The sequence below is a fragment of the Ictidomys tridecemlineatus genome, chromosome 1 (genome assembly GCF_052094955.1).
Source record: "Ictidomys tridecemlineatus isolate mIctTri1 chromosome 1, mIctTri1.hap1, whole genome shotgun sequence".
In the NCBI taxonomy this organism is placed as follows: domain Eukaryota; kingdom Metazoa; phylum Chordata; class Mammalia; order Rodentia; family Sciuridae; genus Ictidomys; species Ictidomys tridecemlineatus.
In genome coordinates, this window is record NC_135477.1 from 52,613,703 (window position 1) to 52,641,399 (window position 27,697).

Consider the following 27,697-nt stretch of genomic DNA (forward strand, 5'->3'; position numbering starts at 1 on the left):
GAACTCAGGTGTGCCACTGTGCCCAGGAATATGTGTGTGTGTGTGTGTGTGTGTGTTGTATGTGTTATAGAATCTTTGTGCTGACCTAGTTCTAAGCTTTCAGAAGCAAATTAACAGGCAAGTCAACATATAGAGGTATTCTCCATATTAAATTTTACAACCAAGGTAAACTGGGATGCCATTTCAATTCTGTATTTCTTAAAATGACTAACATATTAATAATGATTAATTATGATATATATATTTTTCAACAGAGCTTAAAGATTTATAAATATAGCAGGATCCTCTGATGAGAAACTATAGCCTATAAGATTTTTTGGCACATAGTACAAGCTCAATAAACATTTATTAAATGAATAGTATTTAGTGTTTTCTAACTGTGTAATATTTTTGGAGAAATATTCTTTGGCTTTAAATAAGCTAATATATTTGAGGTGACAAATATAAAACCATCTTTTTAAAAAGGAAATGGAAGCCTTTATTAGTTGAAATAAGTTCATTTATTATACTTCCAAGGTCTCCCCCCCCAATAATTGAAATAAACAAGCCATTTTATAACACTTTACAACAATATAACTTAGGGTTATTATTATTTTTTTTGCTACTGGGGACTGAACCCAGGGGTGCTTTACCACTGGACTTTAGCTGCAGTCCTTTTTATTTTTGATCCTCCAGCCTCAGCCTCCCAAGTTGCAGGTGTGTGTGCCACTGTGCCCAGTGTAACTTAATTTTTAGTATTTCCAAAAGGGAAAGATTTCATTGGGAATTTAGGAAAGAAAACATTTTAGTAAGAATTACTACAAGAAATTACTTTTTCAAACTTAATACAGTAACAGACTTGTCTCCCAGGTACATTACCGAGCAGTTCCTCCTTATAAGGAAATCTATCCAGTACTAGTCAACAAAGAATCTACATTTAGAAACTGAGGCAGGAAATGTTTATACTTAAATAAAAAACAGGCAATCTAAAATACAAATTACATGTCACTTTAACAATGCAATTTACATAATTAGGCATAAATTATTAACTTATGCTACTTCAGGTCCTAACAAAGACTCAGGTGATATGAATGAATCTCATGCTCAAACTGCATTCATCTGGCTCTGGAGGTAAACATCACAATGGAATTGGGCCTGTCTGACCAAAGGAAAAATCATTTTGATATTGCACATTTCCTTTCTTTAACAACAGGATTAAGTCAGGGCCATCTTAGTTCTGAATCTCTCCATTTTTGTTGGGAGAAGACTAACCATTTCTTTACTAAGTTCTAGTTCAACTTCTATTTCCTGGGCAGCCTCAGGGTGCCTTTCACAGTAATCAACAATAAATGTGTAATGTTCCAATGATGTTGCCAAATTTTCTAGCTCTTTCTTGGGATCTGTAGTGATGATTTTGCCATAGAGACGAGCAACTCGAAACTTAGCTAACATGGCAGGGCGAAGAACATCCTCCCCTATATGCTCAGGAAATACTTTATTTGGGTCTCTCAGGGAGTCTAAGAAGAGCTGGTAGTACTTCAATGCTGACTTATTAAGATTATTTATTTTTTTTACAATGTGTGAATCAGGATCCCTTAGCTTGTCAGCAATGGCAACCTTCAAATCCATCATATCATAGTATGCATGTGCAATTTCAAACTGAATCTGTCTGTTTACCAACAGATAATACTGTGGATTCAGATCTACAATTAAGGGCTCTAGCATTGCTATTCTGCGTTTATGCATCTTGCACCGCCTCTCCATGTCAGTTTCAAAGAATGCAAGCACCTTGAACAGAGAACTGTGGTCTTGGACAACTTCAATATGGTCAGTGACATACCCATCAAACTGGAAGAACTCTTTTGCCTCAAAGACATAGTGCTGACCCAACAAGAAAAGTTCCCTGGCTTCTTCAAAATCTAAAGGTCTCAAATATCTCACTTTCTCTTCTACTGCAGAGATGGCATCACACAGTTCCCCGGTTCCAAACTGCACAGCTTTTTTCCTAATGTTCTCTTCCTCATCTAGTTCTTTTTTCCTTAAAGCTCTAAGTTCAGACTGTTTGTCAAGATCAAGCTCTCCTATATTGTCCTGAAAGAAAAAGATAGGTTATGGTTAAGTAAGTCACTTATCTCCAATTGTCAAATAGAACTTAAAGAGTAAAGAAAACTCTTTTACTTCTCAGCCTGGCTAATGGAAGTATAATGTTTTTTTGTTTTCAATACTGGGGACAGAACTCAGGGCCTTGGTCATGCTAGGCAAGCATCCTACCCCTGAGCTATCTTACCAGCGCACAGGTATTATAATTTTAGATATTGTTTAATATAGTCTTCCAACTATATTAAAAATTAAAAAATGTGAAAAAAGTACTCAAAGAGATAAAACAGATAAACCACTTACATGTTCCTTATCATCTCCAGAGAACTTAAAACTTATATACAGTTATGTTTCAAACAAGATTAATGCTGCAAATTTAAGTACTCTGAACATTGTGAAATATTATACACCTGTAATCCATTAGTATATTATTATTATTATTTTGTTTTGTAGTGCTGGCATTGAATCCAGGGCCTTACATAAGCTAGGCCAGTGCTCTACCACTGAGACACACTCTCAACCCCTATATTTATTTTTTAACATTGTAGTAAGACTGTAATCAATATCCTAAAAATCTTTCACAGGGATACCAAGATTACTGATATATTTATGCTATAAGTTATTTAGTGAAATATATTACAGAGAAATGCTCTAAAAATACTAAAGTGAAGACACAGTTAAATCTACCTTCACAAAGTCATCTGTGAAGGGGAATAATGACCACAAAAAGATTTAAGTATGCTGGGGCTTGGGGTGTAGCTCAGTAGTAATGCAGTTGCCTAGTATGTACAAAGCCCTGAGTTTGATGAAAGAAAGGGAGGGAGGGAAGGAGGAAGGAAGGACAGAAGAGAGGTGGGGAAGGAGGGAGGAGAGGTAAGTTCTTCCCAACCAATAAAATTGAAAGTTAGAACCTGACATTGTCTACTGATCTTTCCAAAAACCTGACAAAGCTTCGATGTTCTTGCTGTAAAGACATCAATCCTTCGAGGCCTGCTAGCTTCAGTCCCTTTCTAACCCACTTTGTCCTGTATTATACTTTCTCTTGCTTTGCTCCAAATTTACTTGGCTTCTGCTGCATCCCTTTGGATGCCATCTCCATTATACCATAGAATTTTTTAAAATTTATTTTATTTTTTTTAGTTTTAGGTGGATACAATATCTTTATTTTACATTTATGTGGTGTTGAGGATCAAACCCAGTGCCTCATTCATGCTAGGTGAGCGCTCTACCACTGAGCCAAAACCCTAGCCCTGCCATAGAATTTTTAAACACGTGTTTCAACTCCTAGGAATGTGCTTTTTCCTTTCTCCAGGCTGGTATTTCCTACTTACACCTGGAGGTTGCTTCGATTGGTATTTCTTCCTGTTGTGCCCTCTCATGGTGTGTTTCTCTCTTTTATGGAACCGTGTCTATTTTTGTTCGTTATAACATCCCTTGAATCTTGGACAATAACTGGCAGCAAGTTGGCATTAATAAATGCCTAACTGAAAAAAATTGTGCATGTTTTATTTTATTTATTTATTTATTTTTTTAGAATTTTAACATTTATTTATTTTTTCTTAATTCTCGGAGGACACAACATCTTTGTTTGTATGTGGTGCTGAGGATCGAACCCGGGCCGCACGCATGCTAGGCGAGCGCAATACCGCTTGAGCCACATCCCCAGGCCCAATTGTGCATGTTTTAAAGCTTGAAATGGAGGAAATGATTTTCAGATAAACACTCAGATGATCAAAGGATGAAGCTGAAGGTAAACAAACAAAAGTGTCAATTAAGGAAAATGTGAGTAATTTAGTAGTGAGGCAAATATTTGAGTTTAAACTAACCAAATATAAAGTTCTAGTTCCCAGGCTAGAAACAGCAACTCAGTGAAGGGTAAAAGTTAAAAAATTTCAGCCGTAGTGCATTTCACTTGACATTATTACTTCAAATATAGGTCATAAGTCTCTAAATCTTATCTGTTCCCATATTTTCTGAGCTGTCTGCTTTCATTAGCCTACTTGTGCTCTAATAGACCTTACAATCATCCTTTTCCACAGTCTTCCTCACCTGACCAGAAGAAAGCTGACAGCTCTTTCTCTAAAAAAGGTAAAAGCCCACAGCTGTCCTCCCTATATCTCCTCTCTCCCTAATATACCTTATCTTTACCTTCTTCCTTTAAAATAATCTCATTTTTTCAAGATTGATGTTTCTGAGATATTCCAGGTTTATTAGTTTAGTTTTCTTTTGTTCAGTAGTTTCACAAAGTTTTGTATTATCTTCTATTAAAAAGTATAATTTAATATACACAGAGAAAAACAAAAGCACAATAATACCCCCAGTAAAATCTGTGTATCTACTGAACAGACTGCATCCAAATAATTCATTTCATTTTCCTCTTTAGTGGTTAGGAACTAGGATACTCGGGGTTGAACCCATGGGCACTTCGCCATTGAGTTATATCCCCAGCCCTTTTTATTTTAATTAATTAATTATTTATTTATTACCAGGGATTGAACCCAGGGGCACTTAACCACTGAGCCACATCCCCAGCCTTTTTTATTTTATTAGTGACAGGGTCTCACTAAGCTGCTTGGCTTTGAACTCTCTTGATCCTCCTGAGTCACTAGGATCACGATGTGCCTAGCCTTTTTACTTTATTTTGAGAGAGAGTCTCAAACAGTACCAAAACCAAACCACCACCAAACAAACAACAGAGATAAAATAAATAAGATACTACAAAACAATTAGATACTTAAAAACAATTAGGTATCACAAAACAATTTAATTGACTTAGGAAGGGGCAAAAAAATTCTATGAAGTTTAAAAAAGGGAGAGAATATCTGTAAGGCAAAAAGAATTATTCATTCAATAATTACTTTTTAAAAAAATATTATTTTTAATGATGAACACAATATCTTTATTTATTTACTTTTACGTGGTGCTGAAGATTGAACACAGTGCCTCACTTGTGCAAGGCAAGCGCTCCACTACTGAGCCACAACTCTAGCCCAATCAATAATTACTTTTTGAGAATGTATTGTGCCTGAAGGCAATAATATAATACAAATATGATGCAGATTCTATTGCTCCGAGGAGCTTATATTCTAATGAATATTTATATTCATATAAATATATTTAACCATAAATCTGAAAAGGCAAGTCTGCATGAAAGAAGAGGTATTTAAGATAGGCCTTGAATGATGAATAATAATAGAAGAAATAAATACAGAGCATTCTACATGGCTTCCATAAACAACACAGTGAGCCCAATGAGTACAGTCCTCACTGTGAGCTTTTACTTACATCCTACTCATTTTAGAAAGAAAAAGGCAACTTCTGGATTACCTGCATGGAAAGTTGGGCATTCTGCATGAGAGTCAAACAATATTTGATCCAGCATCTTGCTATTTCCCCTTTTCTTTGATGGTAAAGCTCTGGCACATCTCCTTCAGTTTCAGGAGCTAAAATTACACACAAGATTTGTCTAAGTTAATAGTCACAATTGTAATTTTCATTGTGTATTCTTTTCTTCTTTTTTTTGGTGCTGGGGATTGAATCCAGGGCCTTGTGCATGTGAAGCAAGCACTCTATCAAGTGAGCTATATCCCCAGCACCCATATTTTTTTTTAACATTTATTTATTTATTTATAGTTATAAGTGGACACAATGTCTTTGTTTTTTACTTTATGTGGTGCTGAGGATCAAACTCAGTGCTTCACACATGCTAGGTGAGCGTTCTACCGCCGAGCCACAACTCTAGCACCCTGTATTCTTTTTTATATCATTTTTTTTAACATTTATTTTTTTAGTTGAAGGTGGACACAATACCTTTATTTTTATGTGGTGCTGAGGACTGAACCCAGTGCCTCATGCATGGTAGGCAAGTGCTCTTCCTCTGAACCACAACCCTAGCCCTATATCATTTTTTTCTGACTATAAAAGTATCAGATTTTCACTGAAGCAGGGGGAAAAAGAAATCCCACCCCAAATCCCACCACTGGAGAGTACTTACTGCTATTATTTTTGCACTTTTCTAATTCTTTCTTACATTTTATGTACAAATGAAAATTAAGGAAACAATATATATTGGATTTTCTTTTTTCTTTTTTTTTTGACACTTGGGATGGAACCAAGGGGCACTTTACCAATAAGCTATAATCCCAGTCCTTTGTTTTATTTTTTATTTTGATACAGGGTCTTGCTAACTTGCTTAGGGCCTCTCTAAGTTGCTGGACTAGACTTTAACTTGCAACCCTCTTTCCCCAGCCTACTGAGTCATCAGGATTATAGGCATGCCACCAAACCCAGCTTGTACACTGGATTTTGAACATAACTTTTTATTCATACATTATACTAATAAAAGTTTATCCATATCATTATCAATCCCATAGCTTCATTTTAAAGTACATATTCTATACAATTAAATGAATATTTTATATTTTAACTATTCTAATATAGGGAATTGTTTCTAGCTCTTTACTATTTCTGATTTAAACATGAAAATCTATTTGCATAAATCTGTCTGGATTTGGGATTACTTTCTTAGGATGAATTCTTAAAATGGAATTTATTAGGTCAAAGATTTTACACAATTTTAAATGTTCTTAACAAATACTAGCAAATTATTTTCAACAAATAGTCTAACCAAATATTTGAGGAGGCTCACAGAAAGCATTTTGAAAATATTGGACACTGCCTTTTTTTCCCAATCTTTCTTCTTTCTTTTCTTTTTCTTTAGCAGGGAGGGCTGGGGGCATTGGGGATGGAGCCAAGGGCTTTGTGTGTGCTAAGCACATGCTCTACCACTGAGCTCCACCTGCAGTCCTCAGAGCTTTCTATATTAAAAACAAATAATACCTCAATGATGGTTTAGCTGTTAATAATTTTTCTTTTGAGACAAGTGCTTTTTAAACTTCTACTAATCTATAAATTAACCCAATATAGTAGTACATAAAGGGGAAAATCAACTATTAATTTGATAATTTGTATTTCTTTAACTCTTCAGAGCCTCTGTATTCTTCTAATCCACAATAAGAATACTCACTTGTAGAACTAAAAATATGATATTTCAAAATCTAAAGCCCTTTAGGTAGAGACTGTTAAATGTCAAATTACAAAATCAGAGGATAAACAAAATGGTGAATTTATTGCAAAACCTTGTTAAATGACTCAAAACACAGTTGTGATTTTTTAAATTTAAAATTTTTTTTTTTTTTTTTGGTACTGGGGATCAAACCCAGAGGTGCTTTACCGCTGAGTTACATCCCCAGCCCCTTTTGTTTGTTTTTCTTTTTTCTTTTTTAAAGAGAGAGTGAGAGAGAGTGAGAGAGAGAGAGAGAGAGAGAGAGAGAGAGAGAATTTTAATATTTATTTTTTAGTTTTTGGCGGACACAACATCTTTGTATGTGGTGCTGAGGATCGAACCCGGGCCACACGCATGCCAGGCAAGCGCACTACAGCTTGAGCCACATCCCCAGCCCCCCCTTTTGTTTCTTATTTTGACACAGGGTCTTGCTAAGTTGCTTAGAGTCTTGCTAAATTGCTGAGGATGCCCTTGAACTTGGGATTCTCCTGGCTCAGCTTCCCAAATTGTGGGTTACCAGGCGTGTGCCATCACATCCAGCAATTGATTTTTTTTAGAGGTTATATAAAACACTATAATTAAAAAGACAGATATGAAAACACATCATTTATTGGTGTAGTATTCCTACCAAAAATGTAATCTTGATCTTGGCGTAAGGAAACCTCAGACAAACCACAATTAATGGAAATTGGTCTATATTCTTAAAAAATATGATGTGATAAAAAACAAAGGCTAGCTGAACGTGGTGGCACACATCTGTAATCCCAGTGGCTCAGGAGGCTGAATTCATGAGTTCAAAGCCAACCTCAGCAACTTAGCAAGGCCCCAAGCAACTTGGCAAGACAGTGTCTCAGAATAAAATATAAAAAAGAGCTAGGGGTGGCTGGGATATAGCTCAGTTGATAGAGTGCTTGCCTCATATGTACAAGACCCTGGGTTCAATCTCTAACACCACCAAAAAAAAAAAAAAAAGAGCTGGGGATGGGGCTAGTAGTTAAATGCCGCTAGGTTTGATCCCCAGTACCAAAAAAAAAAAAGAATATTATGGAGACAACTGATGAAATAGAAATAAATACTACAGATAAACAAACTATCAATGTTACAGTTCCTGAATTTGCCAACTGTTCTATGATTATGCAAAAAGATACTCTTGTTCTTAGGAAATACACAATGAAGTAATAAAGGGATAAAGGAATTTAATGCAGGTGATCTTCCTCATGTGTTTCAGAGAGAAAAGGAAAATGGGACTACAATATTAAAATTAGTGAATTTAGGAGAGGCAGTACATGGTAGTTGTTTTGTTCTTATACTTTTCTAAAGTTTAAAATAATTTCAAAATAATAATTTTTAAGACACTATAATAAAACATGCACACATAAACTTACTGTCTTCTGTAGCTGGAATCTTTCCAATTTGACCAAAAATAACATTAGCAGCTGATAAACAGTGCCTGGCCTCCATAAAGCATAGCTGTTGGGAAAATAAATAAGAAGAAATATAACTATTATATAGTTTCATTTGCAACTGATACTTGCAAAAGTTTAATAACATGGGAAAAACTATACTATCAGGTAAAATCCACCACTGAGGAGGTCCAGTGTAATTGTTAAGAAGTATGAAAAATATATTATAGTATTATTAAGTAAATAGTTACCTCAGAGATTAAAGTAGCACTGTCCCAAACTCTTTAATAAAAACCCAAACTGGCTGAAAGATAACTGCAGCTTAAAAACTAGCTCTCCTCACATAACCAGTACATATATAGGGACAGCTATCATCCTAGACGTTTCAAACTACCTCAGCAAGTCTAAAAAGCCAAAGTTCCAGGTACAATAAATTCTTGGAACATTGACCATCTGTCAGAGAACTAAAGATTTAATTTTTATTAGATTTAGAGATCCCTTTACATTCTGTAATCCAAAGGAAAAAGGAGATATTCTGATAGAAAGCGATTCCTGTCTCCTAAAATCTTTGGAATTTACAGACAATGAAGCTTCCCATCAATTTTTAAAGTCAATAGATTTTGACAAATAAACTGTTGAGAAATGCTTTACTAATAAATCTTTAACACTTAAAAGAGTTCATAATTCAAATATGGGCATGAAAATCTTCTCAAACATTTAAAAAAGATTTTGTTAATGTAAACATTGCATTTGTCATGTAAGTCACAAGCTCACCCAGAATACAAAGTTAATACAGTCCAACTCTTAGTTGGAGGCCACCATCATTAAATAAAGCGTGTACTTCATATTTGTAAATATGAAAGACATTTAATGGTTAGCTGTGACTTTAAAACCTCAGCATTAAATTCATCTCCATTATGGTGAACTCAGAAGATAATTTGGGAACAGTTGGGCAGCATGTATAATATTAGCCCAGCAACATCTGTACATCAAAATGCTGGTGTCAAATCTTGAAAGCCAAAAGAAAGTTACAATTTTTACGTAAAGAAACTTTAATTGCCCCTCTACTACCCCTCTATAGCCATCATTATCACTTCGGCTTTGTCCAGATTGGCTCCCTGTAAGCAACCATTGCCAGGATCAGTGAATGCCCTGTGCCCTCCAGATGGCTGGTAAATGTGGGACTTTAGCACCTGCCAGGTAGGGACTCACCGAAGAGCAAATACTCATCACTGGAAGTGGGTGAAGATGATAATGACACAAATGACAACTGCATTTTAAAACATGGTTCAAATCCTCTTTATTTAAAATATAACTTGGTTGTAACAAAAACTTACAGAACACTTTGGTAAAAAACAAAAGTGTGGGGTGAAAGAAGTGCTCATGGAAATTATTGCATGCTCCACGTAAGTAATGCTTAGCAACTTCAAATTCTTCAATCATACTTTACATTCATATCCAGATATCTTAGAACTACCAATATGCATGGAGTTTTAAGTATTAATTAAAATCATAGTGAGAATTTTAAAGTTGCTAAATAAAACAAACAAGGGGCCTTCAATAGCTATATCAAAAGGACCCACAAGCAGAGGCACTTTTTGATGATGTCCACAATGAGATGGATTCATGAGAATTAGGTTTAGCTGAATGCTCTGATATATATGCAGTAGCGTTACTTACACACTTGATCTTAGACCAAAGTCCTAGAAGCGATGCTGCAGTCACCACAGCCCTTTCTCTCCTGCTAATAGTTTTTCTGAATGAAATTCTGTGGGACAATACTTTAAACATAGGGCGCATTTTCAGAACCAACACTAACAAAAAGCTTAAAAAGAATAAAGGCCCCAGGGTAAGGTAGCAGGTAACCAAAGAAATGAACAGAAGGAACTCTGATAAGCAGAGAATTACCAAATTTCAGAGAGCCTTGTGAATCAGAAATACAAATAAAAGTAATTTTTACTAAAATATTTTATTGAGGATGAATAAAAATCTGGTTGGGAAAGGTGGTTTAAAAGTGTTTTAGCATTAGAAATTTAAGGACTAAAAAAGAAAAGGGTCCATTAAGAGTACATCAACATGGTTGTGAGCAATTCTGAAAAACAACTAAGAAGTCTAAATTTGTCCCTGGGTAACAGTCCAGAGGTGTTTCAGAAAACGTGGAACTCTGGAACTCAGCAGAGATATTATTATAAAGGAGTTAATTCTAAAAAATAACCGAAATGTATCACATGCTTTTATCAAAGCCCACATTTAACAGTCAACTTCCTCAGACAAATTCTCATAGTTATAAGATTACCATTACATAAAGATAAAGTTATATCTATAACAAGATAAAATCTGCAATTTAAGGTAACATATCACTAAAGTGAATTGAAATAGTATGCCTATATAAAAAATTGGTCTTAGATAACTCATATTTTGGGGGCTAGCAACATGAAAGACAATGATAAAACTCATTATTTTATAAGACCCCCCAAAAATTCATGCAACAAAAGCTACAGTATTTTAATACACTAGCAAAGAGGACTATATTTTTCTGTTCCAATTTTACATCATAAAATGTCAGCTACCTGGGCTAGGGATGTGGCTCAGGGGTAGCATTCTTGCCTACCATGTACAAGGCCCTGGGTTTGATCCCCAGTACCACAAATAAATACATAAAATGCAAGCTGTTTTTGAATGATGTGTTCTATTGGTTTTACATTTATGCTCACTATTAGTCTGTTAGATAACTATCAAGCTTACCTTATTAATATAAAATTGTGATAAAGTAGCAGCATTAATAGCCCACTCCATAGGATGGTAGGCATTATGCTCAAGCTGGCGTTTTAGTGTGCTGTGGCAATAATGAGCAGCCTTCTCAAACATTTCCATATGCTGGTAGACTTGAGCCAGGTAATATAGATTATGAGTATAAACCTTCTCAAATCTGTGAAAAAAAAATTAATATTCTCATAATGACTTATAGTTTATTTAGTAATTTTCATATATATTTATCTTGATCCTTTCATCAACACTTTGAGTTATGTTTGATTCTTGTATCTACTTGACAGTTGAGGAAACTGAGTCTCAGATTTGAACTAGATCAAAGTTATGTTACACATAACTTGTAAGTGGCAAATGGAAGTTTTATTCACATCAGAATCCACACTCTGCAACCTTGATATTTATTTGCCTCAAGTAGCAAACATTGTGCTTTTTTTGAATAGTCACTCTATGTGGAAATATCTACGATTTCTAAATTTACTAACCTTTTTGATCTCTCTTGTTCAGTAAGTTTTTCTTCTTCAGGAAGAAAATGCTCTGTAGGATCAAGAGGAGGACTCCCAATCTATGAACAACATTAAAGAAAGAAAGCTCAGTCAAATTTTAAACATTTCAAACACCTACCGCCCTCTTCTGGAGGAACTGGAAATATCCATTTCTAAAAGCTCAACATAGGCAGCGTGGTAGCTAGCCTATGCCTGTAATTCCAGTTATTTATGAGGCTGAGTTAGGAAGAACACAAATTTGAGGCCAACCTAAGCAATTCAGTGGAAACCTGTCTCAAAATAAAATTAAAAAGGGCTGGGGGTGTAGCTCGTGGTAGTGCTTGCCTGGCATGCAAGAGGCTCTGAATTCAATCTACAACCTCCCTGCAAAAGCTCAACACACCTTACACCTCATTTTTCATTAGTTCATTTTCATATTACCCATGAAATCATTTTCTTAACCACAGCATCCAAGAGTCAAACAAATAAAAGATTGTCTAACAGCTCCTGCTTGGAAAAAATTTCAATTGCTACTGCAGTAAAACTGAAAATATGAAATAAATCCAATTTGCTTTTTAGAGATGTATTTCTTTTCTTTCATTTTTTCTCCTTCTTTTTTGAGTCATGATATAGCTATGTTGCCAGGCTGACCCAAACACCTGGGCTCAACAATCTTCCCATTTAAGCCTCCAAATAATGGGATTATAGGAAGGTGCTACCACCCGTAGGCTTAAGATGTATAGTTATTTAAGTATTTTAAATCTTAATTTTTATCTAGTAAAAAGGAACTTTAAAAAACATAATAAATTGCCATTTGCACAAATAAAATTTTTTAAATAAAAAAAAAACCTACATAAACTGGGCATGGTGGCACATGCCTGTAATCATAGTGATAAGGAAGGCCAAGGAGAAGGATTATGAGCTCAAGGCCAGTCTCAGCAATTTAGTGAGACCCTGTCTCAAAATAACAAATGAAAAGGGTACTCATTTCAGCAGCACATATACTGAAACCTGGAATGATATAGAGAAGAATAGCATGTTCTCTGTGCAAGGATGACACAGAAATTCTGAAGTGTTCCATATATTTATGAAGCAAACTGTAATATATGCATTTATGAAAATGTCAAAATAAACCCCACTATTTTATATAGCTGTTATGTTCTAATTAATATTTTTAAATAAATTAAATAAAAAACTTAAAAGTAATAAAATTAAAAGGGGTGTGGTTCAGTGGCAAAGTCTCTGGGTTCAATCCCCAGTATCTCAAAACAAACAAATGAAAATCAGTACCTACCTCATAAGGGTGTCTTCAGGATTAAGTTAATATTTATAAATCATTTACAATATGATCTTAAGTATTCCGTAAGAGCAGAGCTGCTAACCTCTGCCTCATTCTATGAAGGGAGTCCTATCTACAAGTTCATCCTTGTTTTGTTTTGCTTATGGTGCTGTGTACTGATCCCCAAGCCTCACACAGGCTAAACATGTCACTCTACCACTGAGCTACACCCTCAGGACCCCATCCTTGCTTTTAACTGAATTCATTAAACTCCAAAGCTGCAATGCTTTCCATAAAATATGAGATCTTAAACTTTGACATAAACACTAGAAGCATCACAGCTTGGGCTCCTTGAACACAGGAAAATAAAAACCAAGATAAGAAGCAAGGCCAAGGCAGATACAACTGATAAGTAGTTCAGAAATACCCTAAACAATTATGAGGGCTATTTAATAAGCTCCTCCTCATCCAGATGAAGGGAATTAATCAATGTATTACCTTACTTGTCTACTTCACCAATATGGCTCACACTTCATATGTAACACGAACAGTCAACTCAGTTACTTTTCAACTCAAATAGGAGTATAATCAAAGACAGAGTTTTGCTATGTGTTATGCTTCCACATTAACACTATTTTTTTGTTTGTTTTTGCATTTTTGGTACTGGTTCTTCAACTAGTTTTAAACAGAATACTATAGGTGCTTGGTATCCTTATATTATACACAATTTCAGGTATGAGAATGTGAGATTAAAGCATGAAAGGAACCCAGGCACAGTGGTGCACACCTGTAATTCCAGTGACTCAGTAAGCTGAGGCAGGAGGATAGCAAGTTCAATGACAGTCTCAGCAAGTTAGTGAGGCCCTAAGCAACTTAGTGAGACCCTGTATCAAAATTTAAAAAATAGGGCTGGGGATGTGGCTCAACTGGTAGCACGCTTGCCTGTGTGCGTGCGGCCCGGGTTCGATCCTCAGCACCACATACCAACAAAGATGTTGTGTCCGCCGAGAACTAAAAAATAAATATTAAAAATTCTCTCTCTCTCTCTCTCTCTCTCCCCCCTCTCACTCTCTCTTTAAAAAAAAAAAATTTAAAAAATAAATAAAAAGGGCTGCAGATGTAGCTCGGTGGTAACCCAGTTGTTCTGGGTTCAATTCCCAGTACCCCCCCCCCAAAAAAAAAAACAATGAAAGAAAGAAAAAAGTGAATCAGTAAGATTTGATGATCAATTGGATAGACCATGAGAAAAACAGAAGTCTCCAAAGTGTTTAGGTTTCAACAACTGAAAGAAATTGGTGTCTGCAGCAAGAGAAAATGGGTAGTGGTGGGAATCAGATTATCAAGAAACTACTTTCAAACAGTAGTCTTAGAAATGCCTACTCCACAAAAAATGCAAATGTCAGCTTGGTATGTAGGTGCACACCTGTAATCCCAGTTACTTGGGAAACAGGAGGATCTCGAATTTGAATTCTAGGTTAGCCTGGGCTACACAGCAAGACCCCATCTTAAAGAGAAAAAAAATATATAATAAAGAAAGCATATTGGCAGAGTATAAAATCAGATAGCTAAAGCTGGAGATAAATAAAATTTATGATTCATCAGCAGAAAATATTTGTAATGAATGTACATGGACAAAGGAGGGAGGTCCAAGGACTGAACTTTGGGTACTCTAGTGTTCATAGGTTGAAGAAATGAAGAAACATTAAAGATCTAAAAGAAAAATGGGCAAGTATGCTCCTAGAAACCAAGTACAAAAAGTGTTTCAAGGAAGACTGGTCAACTCTGCCAAAGGCTTATGACGAGTCAAATAAAATGAAAATAAAAATTTACCATGAATTTAGCAACCATGTGGTGAACTTGAAAAGGTAGTGATTCATAACTGTGAGAAACCTCAAAATATCTCTGGTTATTTAAAAGAATGCCACAAATAACCTTAAAACAAAATTAACTAAAATGTATTTTAATTAAAAAAAGAGACTACCAACTTTTAGAAGGCAAAAGTTTATTGAAGACTATAATTAATCTATTAGAATTTCTTTTTTTTTTTAAGAGAGAGAGAGAGAATTTTTTAATATTTATTTTTTAGTTTTCGGCGGACACAACATCCCCGTTTGTATGTGGTGCTGAGGATCGAACCCGGGCCGCACGCATGCCAGGCGAGCGCACTACCGCACTACCGCTTGAGCCACATCCCCAGCCTCTATTAGAATTTCTATACATAAAATTTCTTAGGAATGTTGGCATATCCCTGTAATCCTAATGACTTGAGAGCCTAGGCAGAAGGGTCCCAAGTTTGAGGACAGCCTCACAATAAAAAATAGAAAAACTGGGAATGTAGTTCAGTGGTAGAGCAACCCTGGGCTCAATTCCCAGTAGTGCACATGCATGCACATACATGTTTTTGTTTTTTGTTTTGGTACCAGAGATTGAACCCAGAGGTGATTTACCACTGAGCCACAACCCTAGCCCTTTTTATTTTTAATTTTGAGACAGATTCTCACTAAGTTGCTTATGGCCTAAGTTGCTGAGGCTGGCTTTGAACTTGCAAGCCTCCTGCCTCAGTCTTCTCAACCACTGGGATTATAGGTGTATGCCACCCCATCTGGCTCACACACACATAAGTTCTTAAATGGAAGCTGTGTGTCTACTAACTATAATTTTACTAACTTAGGTTATCAGAAACTTTTATACCCTTCGGTAGTCAAGCATTCTGATGGCTGAGTTTAAGCAAACATGTTTTTGTGAAATTTTTTTTTTTACCTGTTGGGGTTTGAACCCAGGGCCTTGTACATGCTAGGCAAGCAATCTACCACTGAATTACATCCTAAGCATGTTTAGTCTTTTATGTGGTACATTCTTCAATGAAATGAGAACTTTTTACTAATGGATTTTTAAAAATTTTTATTTTAGTTGTCAATGGATCTTTTATTTTATTTATTTATAAGCAGTGCTGAGGATCGAATCCAGGGCCTCATACATGCCAGGCAAGCACTCTACCACTGAGCCACAACTCCAGCCCATTAATGGATTTTTAAAGCACATTACTAACAAAGAGCAAGCAACAGAAAATATTGTGTCTATATTAAAAAGTTTATTAAGGAAACAGTGGTTTCTCACCTTTGCAGGGCTGTGAGCTCCTCAAGTGTGAGTTTTCAACCTAAGTTCCCCAGAGCCCTAGAAGTTCTACAGCATCTATTTATACTACCATGATGGGGAAGAAGGAAGGAATCTGCAGTAGATTGGGTGAAGGGTCCTTGCATTTTTTTTTTTTTTAGGTGGGGATCTTATTAAGTTTTCCAAGCTAGTCTTGAACTCCTGGGCTCAAGGAATCTTGCCTCAGCCTCCCAAGTTAGCTACAATTACAGACACACATCACCATTCCCAACTTTGAACTGCTTATTAAATAGTTTTCATATACTGCATTTCAGACAGACTTCATAAATTAAAAAAAAAAAAAAAAGGAAATATTGGAAAAAATACCGTTCTGAAGCAGTGTCTCAAAGTACAGGACTTAAGATTAGCAGTATAAGCATCATAGAGGACCTGATTAAAAATGCAAATTCTTAGGTTGGGGATACAGCTCAGTGGTAGAGCACATGGCCTGGGGTCAATCACTGGAAAAAGAAAATTCTCAGGCCCCATCCCCAAACTACTGGCAGCTCAACTTGCTGAGTTTTAATAAGCCCTCCAGGTGATTCTGATGCATGCTAACCATTAAGAACCACTACCTCAAAAATTTCAGATATTTGGCTCAAGTAGTTCTTGTTTGCTTTCCTTTCAGCACAGCTATTTGCAGTGGAAACAAATAGAATTTTTAGATTAAAAATACAAAAATATGCAAATAGTATTTAGGATAATACTAGAATATTTCCTGTATAATTGTATTTTGCCATTATATTCTATCTAAGGATTGATTGACTGATTTTGTGGTACTGAGGATTGAACCCAGGGGCATTTTACCACTGAGCCAAATCCCCAGCCCTTTCTTATTCTTTATTTTGAAACGGGGGTCTCCCTAATTTGCTGATGCTGACCTTGAATTTGCCAACTTCCTGACTTGAGTAGCTAGGACGTAAACCAAGCCCAACTAACCAAGGATTAGTTTTTAAATCCCCAAGACTATCTGTTTCAGCTATTAGATGGATTCTCAGACAGCTTTATAAAGAAGTTCCTGGATACACTAAAAAGTCACACCAATATTTTGAATGAGGAATTCTTATATCAATTTTTAGCCAGTTTCAATCAAAACTTTAAAAACTATGACATGGAACATACCTCTTTCATATATTGATTATATAGTGCTTCTGATGATTCCAGGTAAGCCTGTGCAGTTTCAATTTCTTCTCTTTCAGACCACAAAATACCCAAGTTATTCTGGAAAATACAGAAAAGAAAAACAAACAATGATGAGACTTCCAATTAAAGTAATTACATAGTTTCAATATTAACCAATCAAATAGTACTGGAGTTTGACTTATTTCTAATGAATAGAATATAACAGAAATGATGGAAAGTTACTTCTAAGACTAGGCTTTGAAGTATTGTGACATCCATCTTGTGTTTTTCTTGCTTGCTCTCTTTCAGGAAGGCCAAGCTACTTGGGAAGTGGAAGAAGATTACATGTGCAAGGCCAGCCTGGCAACTTAATGAGACCCTCACTTAAAAAAAAACAAAAAACAAGAGGGGCTGGGGCTGTAGCTCAGTGGTACAGTGCTTCCCTAGCACAGGAGAGGTACTAGGTTTGATCCTCAGCACCACATAAAAAAATAAATAAAAATAAAGTTATAAAAATATAAGTAAAGTTATAAAATAAAGCTGTTAATAGAAAAAATATTCATTAAAATCTCTAGTACCACCAAAAAAAGAAAAAGAAATGCATATGGAAAGGATTGAGAAAAGTCACAGTCTAAAGCATTCAGACAAAAAGCCAGCGAGGAATTAAATTCTGCCAACAACCATATAAATAAGTTGGAAGTAGACCCTTCCCCTAGTAAGCGTCTTCAAGTGGGCCCTGGTAGGTCAACAATGTGATGAGGAATACTTAGCTAAGCTGTGCCAATATCCCTAAGATAACAGAGACCAAGATGAACCCGAGGGCTGTGGTGCAGCTCAGTGGTAGAACACTCGCCTAGCACATGTGAGGCCCTGAATTCAATCCCCAAGTACTGCAAAAACAAAGATGAACCAGAAATATACAATACTTTCAAAGGAAAAAAAAATAATAAAAAATAAAATAAAACCTCAAAATTCTACAACTTCCTCCAGAGATCACTTAAATATTTTATTTATTTAAACATTCTTGCTGGGCACAATGGTACACATCTGTAATCCCAACTACTCAGTAAGCTGAGCCAGGAGAATTACAAGTTCAAGGACAGCCTCAGAAACTTAATGAGACCCTGCCTCAAAATGAAAAATATACCTGTAATCCCAGTGGCTTGGGATGCTGAGGCAGGAGGATCATGAGTTCAAAGCCAGCGTCAGCAAAAGTGAGGTGCTAAGCAACTCAGTGAGACCCAGTCTCTAATTCCCAGTAAAGGGAAAAAAAAAAAAAATTCTGAAGATGCTATATGCTTTTTCTCACCAGTTAAGTCAGATTTCTAACGTTTACTATTTCAAACAATACAGCATTTTGTGTTTCCAGAGAGTTCTTAAAAATTATGTTCTGTATGAAATATGATATATCAAGAGCTATGTAATGTTTTGAACAATAATAAAAAAAATATGTTCTGCAATTGTACCCTATCAATATTGATGGCTTTTTGATTTTAATTTCACCAACTTACTTTTCCTACCATAAAAGCTAAGGAGTTGACTGGATTTGGGATTCTATCCTAAATAACATTTTAAATCATTTTCTTCATTTCCTGCTACATGATTCCTCTTTAATTAGGCTCTACAAAGCAAACCTGGACTGTTTACATGCTGAGAACTCAATACTGAAGACAAAGCTCTCTTTAGACAATTAGGTTAGACTGACTCCCATCCCCAGGGACAGTCCTTTAGACACAAGGTATTTCTGAGGCTGTTTCTTCCATCTTTGTTATTTCTCTAGGGGAGGGAACAGGATAAAGAAATAGTTTCTAATGCAGAAATTCTTAACCTTGGGCCTATGACCTCCAAGGAATCCATGAAGAGAAGAAAGAGCCTATGAATTTGAATAGAGAAAAAAAATAACAAATTTATTTTTTACTAATATATTCAAATTCAACTTTTCTCCCCCCCCCCCCCACCATGCACATGCTAGGAAAACATTCTGCCAGCTCAGCCCTTTTTATTTATTTTCAGACAGGGTCTAAGTTGCCCAGGCTAGTCTTGAACATGCTGTCCTCCTGCTTTAGCCTCCTGAGTAGCTGGGAATGTAGGCATGCACACCATATTCAGTCCATTATCGACATTTTATGTCCATTTGGGGAGAGGAGTGTGCTGAGGATTGACCCCAAAGGGCTTGTGTATTCGAAGCATGGTGCTCTACCACTAAGTTATATAATCCATCCAAAGTGAATTACTTTTTTTTTTTTGGTACTTGGGATTGAACCCAAGGGTGTTTACCACTGAGCTACATGCCTACCCCTTTTTATTTTGAGACAGGATCTTGCTAAATTGCTGTAGATCTCACTAAATTGCTGAGGCTGGTCTAGAATCTGCTGGGATTATAGGCATGAACCACCACACACAGCTGTAAATTACTTTTAAAATTCAATATAAGTCTAAGGATAGAAAAACTACACCAGAAGGTTCTGCATCTTTCACACAGGATATTCTTGCCCTCATACTAAACAACATAGGGGAAAAGGTAGAACACTACAAAAAACAAAAACAAAAACAAAAAACCAACACTTTCCCATCTCATATTAAATCAAAATTATATTAAGAAAACTACACTTACACTGATATCCTTCATAAACATAAATGCAAAAATTTTAAACAAAATTTTAGCAAATTGAGTATAACAGTACATATCAGTACACATTCTGGCCAAATAGAGTTTATCCCAGAAATGTAATTTAATTTATTAAATGTAATTTACTACACTAACAGACTAAAAGGGGGGGGGAAATGGTCATCTCAGTAGATACAACAATGAAACAGTAATGACACTGAGTGGAAAAAAAATCTGAACAAAACAAAACAATTAGACCAAAACCAGAGTATATATGGTTCCATTTAAAAATTCTCTAGAAAATTTGGGGTGAGGGGCAAGGAGAGACCAATTACACAGGAACACAAGGAAACTTAGTTGTACTAGATATGTTCATTACCTTGAATGCACTAACGATTTCACAGGTACATACATAGGTCAAAACTCATCAAACTGAACACTTAAAAATGTGCAGTTTAGGGGCTGGGGATATTGCTCAGTTGGTAAAGTGCTTGTCTGGCATGCACAAAGCCCTGGGTTCAATTTCTAGCACCATACACACACACAGTGCAGTTTATTGTATACCAGTTGCACCACAATGCAGCTATGAACAACAAAGAAAATATTTCTTGTACCATACATGTGTAAATTTTGGAGTAGGGTGAGTGACCCACTAATTTCATAGGAAGTTTAATTGATAGCATTACCATCTTGATGTTGGTAACAGCAAAGATCAGAAGGAATATGACAAAATAATTGTTCCTAGGGCTTCCAGAACCCAGTGAAGGTAGAAAGGAATAAACTTATTTATTTTTTTTTGGTACCAAGGATTGAACTCAGGGGCACTCAACCACTGAGCCATATCCCCAGCCTTAATTTTAGTTTATTTAGAGACACGGTCTCACTGAGTTGCTTAGTGCCTCACAGTTGCTGAGGTTGGCTTTGAACTCGCAATTCTCCTGTCTCACTCTCCCAAACTGCTGGGATCACAGGCGTGTACCACCGAGCCCCGGCAGGAATAGTCTTTTTTTTTTTTTTTTTTTAATATTGTTTAGCAGTAGATGGACATAATGTCTCTATTTTTTTTTATGTGGTGCTGAGAATTGAACCCAGTGCCTCACAACATGCTAGGCAAGAACTCTACTACTATGCTACAACTCCAGCCCAGGAATAATCTGTTTTTTTTTTTTTTTTTTTTAAAAGAGAGAGTGAGAGAGGAGAGAGAAAGAGAGAGAGAGAATTTTTTTTTAATATTTATTTCTTAGTTCTCGGCGGACACAACATCTTTGTTGGTATGTGGTGCTGAGGATCGAACCCGGGCCGCAAGCATGCCAGGCAAGTGTGCTACTGCTTGAGCCACATCCCCAGCCCGAATAATCTGTTTTTGATTATCTAATGTGGGTTCAGGTTCTATAGTTCATTCCTGAGAAGATATCATCAATTCCAGTGAACCTATATTTATCAACCCTTTCCTATATGTGTTTATATATATATATATATATATATATATATATAAAATACAGACTTATTATAATGTATATGTATGTGAATATAATCTTACGCAAAAATCAATCAGTCTATATAATTCTAAATGTGCTTATACTTTTCTCCCTTCCCCTTGATAGTGACTTTTTTTTTTTTTAAGATGGGATCTCCCAAGTAGTTGGGATTGTAGCACATACCAAACTGGCAATTTTTTGTTGACAAATACAAATCACTATTTTTTAATGATTTCATAGTATTTGTTTAGATGTAACAGAATTTAATCAATCACATGCTCACTCATATTTATATTATTTTCCTTTATTAATAATTGACAATGCTGTAATGAATATTCATGTTCACATGTGTTTACATACTTGTCTCAAATTACCTTTAAAAAATTTTATTTTTCAGGAGGTGGGCAGCCATAAGGGATTGAATGCAGAGGCACTCTCCCACCGAACTACATCATTACATCCCTAGTCCTTTTTATTTTTTATTTTGAGATAGGGTCTTGCTAAACTGCTAAAGATGGTCTCAAATTTGCAATTCTCTGCTTCAGCTTCCCAAGGAGCTGGTATTACAGGCATTTGCTGGTCCAAAATTACTTTGAAATAGTGATGTGGAATTTTTAAGCCAAAGTCTTAAGATAATCCTTAAGAATATCAGCAGGGATCCTACAACCAATTCTTTACAGCTGGATATCAAAGGATGACTCTTCTGTATTTCACTGAAATGTAAAATGTTACGATTTTAAGATGCACAATTATTTTATATACCAAGAAAATACTAATAATTATAAAACTGATCATCATAAAATGCACCCCAAATTCAGATATCAGAAATGTGTGCATCTTAAAATCAATAATATATAGCTGGTAGGTGGTGCACACCTGTAATATCAGCTATTCCTGTAATACCAGCTCCTTGGAAAGTTGAGGCAGGAAAATCCCAAGTTCAAGGCCAGTAGGGGTAACTTAATGAGTTTCTGTTTCAGAATAAAAATAAAAAGAGATGGGATATGGTAGAGCTCGTACCTAGCATGTGTGAAGTCCTGGGTTCAACCCCCAGTACTGCTAATAAATAAAAAAGTAAAAGAAAATACAGTATATACTAATGATACTACATTAGGGAAGATTCCTAATTCTTTGTTTGAAATATTTTTTTAAATGGAAGATTATGATTTTTTTTTTTTGAGAGAGAGAGAGAGAATTTTAATATTTATTTTTTAGTTTTCGGCAGACACAACATCTTTGTTTGTATGTGGTGCTGAGGATCGAACCCGGGCCGCACGCATGCCAGGCAAGTGCGCTACTGCTTGAGCCACATCCCCAGGCCCTTTGTTTGAAATATTGAAGCAAGTTTAAATGTTTATTAAGGTTTTAGGTTATATGGTTAGAGGAAAATTCAAATAACAGGTTTTGTTTGAATTCAATGTTTTGTGAATTTCATTAGATCATTCATCCATTCAAATATTATTTAGAATAAATAATATATGTCATGTACTGGGCTATAAATAGTAAACAAAAAGAGTGGATTCCTTGTTATCATATGGCTTTTTATTTTACTGGGCCATAATAAAATATAACTTACACAACTTCTTTCTAAACTTTGATATTTTTCTTAAATCCTACTTGCCATATGATCAATTGTGGTAAATGTTTCCTGGATCACAAATATTATGAACTATTAACTATTGGATGAATGGTTTGCAAGTCTATGCAAAGTACCTGATACCCTGCATGTGTGACTAGTTTGAACATATTTATATTTTATTTCATTTTTACTTATTTTGGTGATGCTTGGGACAGAACCCAGGGCTTAGTGCACGCTAGAGACTGGCTCTGCCACCAAATTAAACTACATCCTCAGCCCCATATTCATATTTTAAAAGTGTTATGTTCCCAATGCAGAATGTAAAAACTGTTTCATTTACTTTTTTTTGGGGGGGGGCGGGGGGGGTACTGGAGATTGGATTGAAACCAAGAATGCTTTCCTACTAAGCAACATACCAGTCCTTTTTAATTTATCTTGCTAATTGCTGAAGCTGGCCTCAAACTTGCTGTGATACTCCTGCCTCAGCTTCCCAAGTCTTTGGGATTACAGGCCTGCATCACAGCACTCTGCAGTTACTTCTTTTTATCAGGGTGGGTGGATAGTACTGGGAATTGAACCCAGGGATGTTTAACCACTGAATCTTCCCCCAGCCCTTTTTATTTTTGTTTTATTTATTTTGAAACAGAGTCTCAAAAGTTGCTTAGGGCCTCATTAAACTGCTGAGGCTGGTTTTGAACTTGCAATATTCCTGCCTCAGCCTCCTGAGTTGCTGGGATTACAGATACAAGCCACCATGCCTGGCTCAGATTTATTTCTTAATAAACCATGCACCAAATAAATGAGATATAGATAAGTTTGGACAAAAATGGTCCAAAGAAAGTTATTAAAATGAGGTAATTCTTGAGATCTATTCTGAAGAATGAGTAGGAATTCCTTGGAGAACATGTTAAGGAGAAACCAATGGCGGTAGGGTACCTGGGATTGAACTCAGGGGCACTTGACTGCCGAGTCACATTATCCAGCCCTATTTTCCTATTTTGTATTTTACTTAGAGACAGGGTCTCACTGAGTTGCTTATGGCCTCGCTTTTGCTGAGGCTGGCTTTGAACTCTTCCTGCCTCAGTCTCCAGAGCAGCTGGGATTATAGGCATCAAACTACCACTACCGGCTGACATTTTGTTTTGAATTTTTTTTTTTTTGAGAGAGAATTTTTTTAGTATTTATTTTTTATTGGCAGACACAACATCTTTGTTTGTATGTGGTGCTGAGGATTGAACCCGGGCCGCACGCATGCCAGGTGAGCGCACAACCGCTTGAGCCACATCCCCAGCCCTTGTTTTGAATTAAGAGCACTCTGATGCTCCCTTCAGCAGTACATATTGAAATGATACAGAGAAGATTAACATGGCCACTGCGCAAGGATGACACACAAATTCGTGAAGCATTCCATATTTTTAATAAAATTATGGCATTTGCAGGTAAATGGATGGAAATGGAGAATATAATGATAAGCAAAGTAAGCCAATCACAAAAAACTAAAAGCCGAATGTTCTCTTTGATAAGTGGATGCTGATCCATAATGGGGGGGAAGGGGAGGCGGAGTAGGGAGAATGGAGAAACTGATTTGGCAAAGGGGAGAGAGGGAAGGGAAGGGGGCAGGAACAATGGTGGAATGAGATGGACATCATCACCCTAGGTACATGTATGATTGCACATGTGGTGTGACTCTATATCATGTAAAACCAGAGAAACGATAAGTTTGCTCCATTTGTGTACAATGAATCAAAATGCATTCTGCTATCATGTATAACTAATTAGAACAAATATGATGATGATGATGATGATGATTTTGGTATACGGGGTGAACCCAGAGGTGCTTAACCACTGAACCACATCCCCAGCCTTTTTTATTTTTTATTTTTAGATAAGGTCTCACTAAGTTACTTAGGGCCTAAATTACAGAGGCTGGCTTTGAATTTGGGATTCTCCTGCAACAGCCGCCAAAGTCGCTGGGATTACAGGTGTGTGCACGGTGCCTGGCGAGAAGAGTTTAAGATTTAAATTACTTTGGAGCCAGGAATGGTGGTGTATACACCTGTAATCTTAGCGACGTGGGAGGCTGAGGCAGGAGAATAGCAAGTTCAAAGTTAAGTCTCAACAACTTGGTGAGTCCTTGCCTCAAAATAAAAAATAAAAATAAAATAAAAAAGGGAAGGCGGACTGGGGATGTAGCTCAGTGATAAAAGCTCCTGGATTCAATCCCTAGTACCACAATTTAAAATAAATAAATAATAAGTTAATTCGGATTTTTTCTTATTTGAACAAAAACAAAAACTCGAGAGTTTAAAAAAAAAAAGCACATTACAATGAAGGGGTTTTAGAAACCGATGCTTTGCCCACAATTAAGTAGCAAATAAATGATGAGTGGACGATGGGGGTGGAGAGGAGTTTGGATGCCGACGGTGGGAGATCTAGATACAACGCAATAAATCCTTAAGACTTTTTTGAAGGCCAAAAAGCTCCTGTCTGGTCTCATCCCAAAGCTTCAAAAACATGGGGGGAAACGGCGTCTACTGACCCCTGCCCTGCCTCGGTCATGGCCACCGCGGGAGCTCCTCCGCCCCTCGCCTTTTGCGGTCCCCCCGGGGCCAGTGCTGGCAAAACAGCGGCGGCCCGGATCGCTCGCTCGCTCGCTCTCACCTGCGCCTGGATGTACAGCGAGATGCAGTCGTGCGAGAGCCGGTACCTGCGCAGCAGTCTCAGGCACTTCACCAGGTGCTCCTCCCCCGCCGACAGCTCCTCCGTGTCGATGTGGTTCACCCCCAGGTGGAACTCGATCACCGCCAGCCTCACCGCCCGCTGGGCGACGGGCCCCTCGGCCTCCACGACCTCCGTGGGCAGCCCCAGGGCGTGGTCACCCTCGCCCAAGCCGTCCTCGGCCTGAGGCCGCTCATCCTCGTCCTCAGTCGCTGGGCCGAGCAGCGCCTTGACCTCTTCCAGCAGTGCTCGGGCGCTGTATTTCGACTTGTACGGCTCTTTCTCCGGGTTTTTATGCAGTTCCACCCGCGACAGGGCCAGAGCCGCCTGGAATTTCTCACGAATTTCGACACGCGGAACGCTCGCCATAGCGGCCTCCTCAGCCTGAGATCGCTCAGGGCTTGGAGTTGGGACTCCCGCCTTCTTTATGCTTTGCGACACTTCACTTACGGCCCCGGGAAAGTCCGGCAGCTGGGGAACGGTAACCAATGAAGTTCTTCAAGGGAAGCGCAATATGTGGCTCTGACCAATGGGAGGGCGTTTTGGCCAACACAGTAACCGTCGTCGTGGAGATAAAGTTGCCTATGAGGATTACCCCACCTCCTGCAGTGTGAATTCTCTTGCTTCACATTATGAAGATGTACGTACAGTGCATATGAAATGTTTAATATCGTCTTACTTTAACGAAACATTTCGGCTGTCTATTCACATTAACTGATATAAGTTGAAAGGCAGGAACCTTTGAACCTTTGAACATTAGTGGATAAAAATTTCTTTTAGAAAACCTCTAGAAGTGACCAGGTGCTTTGGCACACGCACGTCTGTGATCCTGGTGACTTGGGAGGGAGGAAGGAGGATCACAAGTTCGAGGCCAACCTGGGCAAACTAGTGAGGCTGCCTCAAAAAATAAGAAGAGGAATGAAGCTCAGTAGTAAAGCACCTCCGGGTTCAATCTCCAGTACCAAAAATGAAAAAAAAATGTTGAAAATCCGCAGATTTATGAAGGTTTGCATTTATTTATGTTTTAGTGTTGGGGATTGAACCTAGGGGTATTCTGCTAGAATACCCTTTTTTTTTGGGGGGGGGGGCAGGATCTACCTAAATTGCCCAGGCTGACCTCAAACTTGCCATCTTCCTGCTTCAGTGTCTGGGATTACTGGCATGCATCACCTAGCCTAGTTTGAGGAGATATTTTGAGACTATGCAAATATCCTGTTTCTTCATGAACTTTCTTTCACCCATTACCTTTTAGTGTCTGCAACAGTTATTGACACTTCAACACTTCAAGAGTGTCAAGATATAATAAAGACAAGGAAAAAAGGCCCACGGACAGATTGGGACATTTAAGCAGACATGACTATTACATACGATGTTGAATTCTGAATTGTATCTGGAACCTGAAAAGTTGAAAGGTGAAATCAGAACCAGGCCTATAGTATCACACCTATAGTATCACACCAATGTTAATATCTTGGTTTTGATAATTGTATTATGGTTATATAAAATGTTAACATTGTTGGAAACTGTGTGAAATATGTAAGAACTATTATTTTTGCATTTTTCTTCTGGTAGTTAAAATCAAATCCAGGGCCTTGCACTGTTGGGGATGCAAATCAAGTAAAGATGGCGCCTGCCAGTTTGCCAGGAGGAGTGGTTTGTGAAGTAATGCAAGGGAGCCATTAAGATGAGGATTCCTTAATGACTGACTGCTGTATCTAGATGATGTTAATTAAGTTAAGCTGTGTGTAATTAGTTGGGTATATGTACCTCTGCTGTCCCATAGAGAAGCGGCTCCTGTTACCTTGGGTGCCTGCTACTTTGAGTTTTTGCTCAGTTCACGCTGAGTTCACTTGCAATAAAGTAGTTCCCGCTTCAACCTTCAAGTTGCTTGTCACCTCCGGGTTATTTGCCCACCCAGACTGCGGCATTGCACTTAATAGGCAAGCATTCTACTACTAAGCTTAC

The 27,697-nt window shown here is 37.1% G+C and overlaps 1 protein-coding gene, 1 long non-coding RNA gene and 2 other non-coding genes across 4 annotated transcripts; 3 read left to right on the forward strand and 1 right to left on the reverse strand.

The window, feature by feature from the left end:
- Nucleotides 1-477: 477 nt before the first annotated feature.
- On the reverse strand, nucleotides 478-26,182 carry Kifbp (kinesin family binding protein). The gene is made up of 7 exons (XM_005325964.5): nucleotides 25,676-26,182; nucleotides 17,350-17,448; nucleotides 11,796-11,875; nucleotides 11,290-11,473; nucleotides 8,527-8,611; nucleotides 5,404-5,519; nucleotides 478-2,070 (listed from the first exon to the last, which is right to left on the reverse strand). Exons 1-7 carry the CDS (start codon nucleotides 26,099-26,101, stop codon nucleotides 1,195-1,197), a joined length of 1,866 nt encoding a protein of 621 aa, XP_005326021.1. The 5' UTR covers nucleotides 26,102-26,182; the 3' UTR covers nucleotides 478-1,194.
- LOC120885939 (U6 spliceosomal RNA) lies at nucleotides 12,776-12,882 on the forward strand. The gene has a single exon (XR_005728735.1). It is a non-coding gene; the product is annotated as a U6 spliceosomal RNA (small nuclear RNA).
- LOC120885915 (U6 spliceosomal RNA) lies at nucleotides 24,330-24,431 on the forward strand. The gene has a single exon (XR_005728715.1). It is a non-coding gene; the product is annotated as a U6 spliceosomal RNA (small nuclear RNA).
- Nucleotides 26,175-27,615, forward strand: LOC144375742 (uncharacterized). Its single transcript, XR_013435647.1, has 2 exons — nucleotides 26,175-26,372; nucleotides 26,985-27,615. It is a non-coding gene; the product is annotated as an uncharacterized LOC144375742 (long non-coding RNA).
- The last annotated feature ends 82 nt before the right edge of the window (nucleotides 27,616-27,697 follow it).

Excerpts from the sequence above, each read along its gene's own strand:
- Kifbp (XM_005325964.5), bottom strand. The coding sequence starts at position 26,101 with ATGGCGAGCGTTCCGCGTGTCGAAATTCGTGAGAAATTCCAGGCGGCT. Across the intron at positions 11,876-17,349 it reads ATAATCAATATATGAAAGAG|ATTGGGAGTCCTCCTCTTGA; the intron begins GTATGTTCCATG and ends TGTTGTTCATAG. Across the intron at positions 2,071-5,403 it reads ATGCCCAACTTTCCATGCAG|GACAATATAGGAGAGCTTGA; the intron begins GTAATCCAGAAG and ends TTTTTCTTTCAG.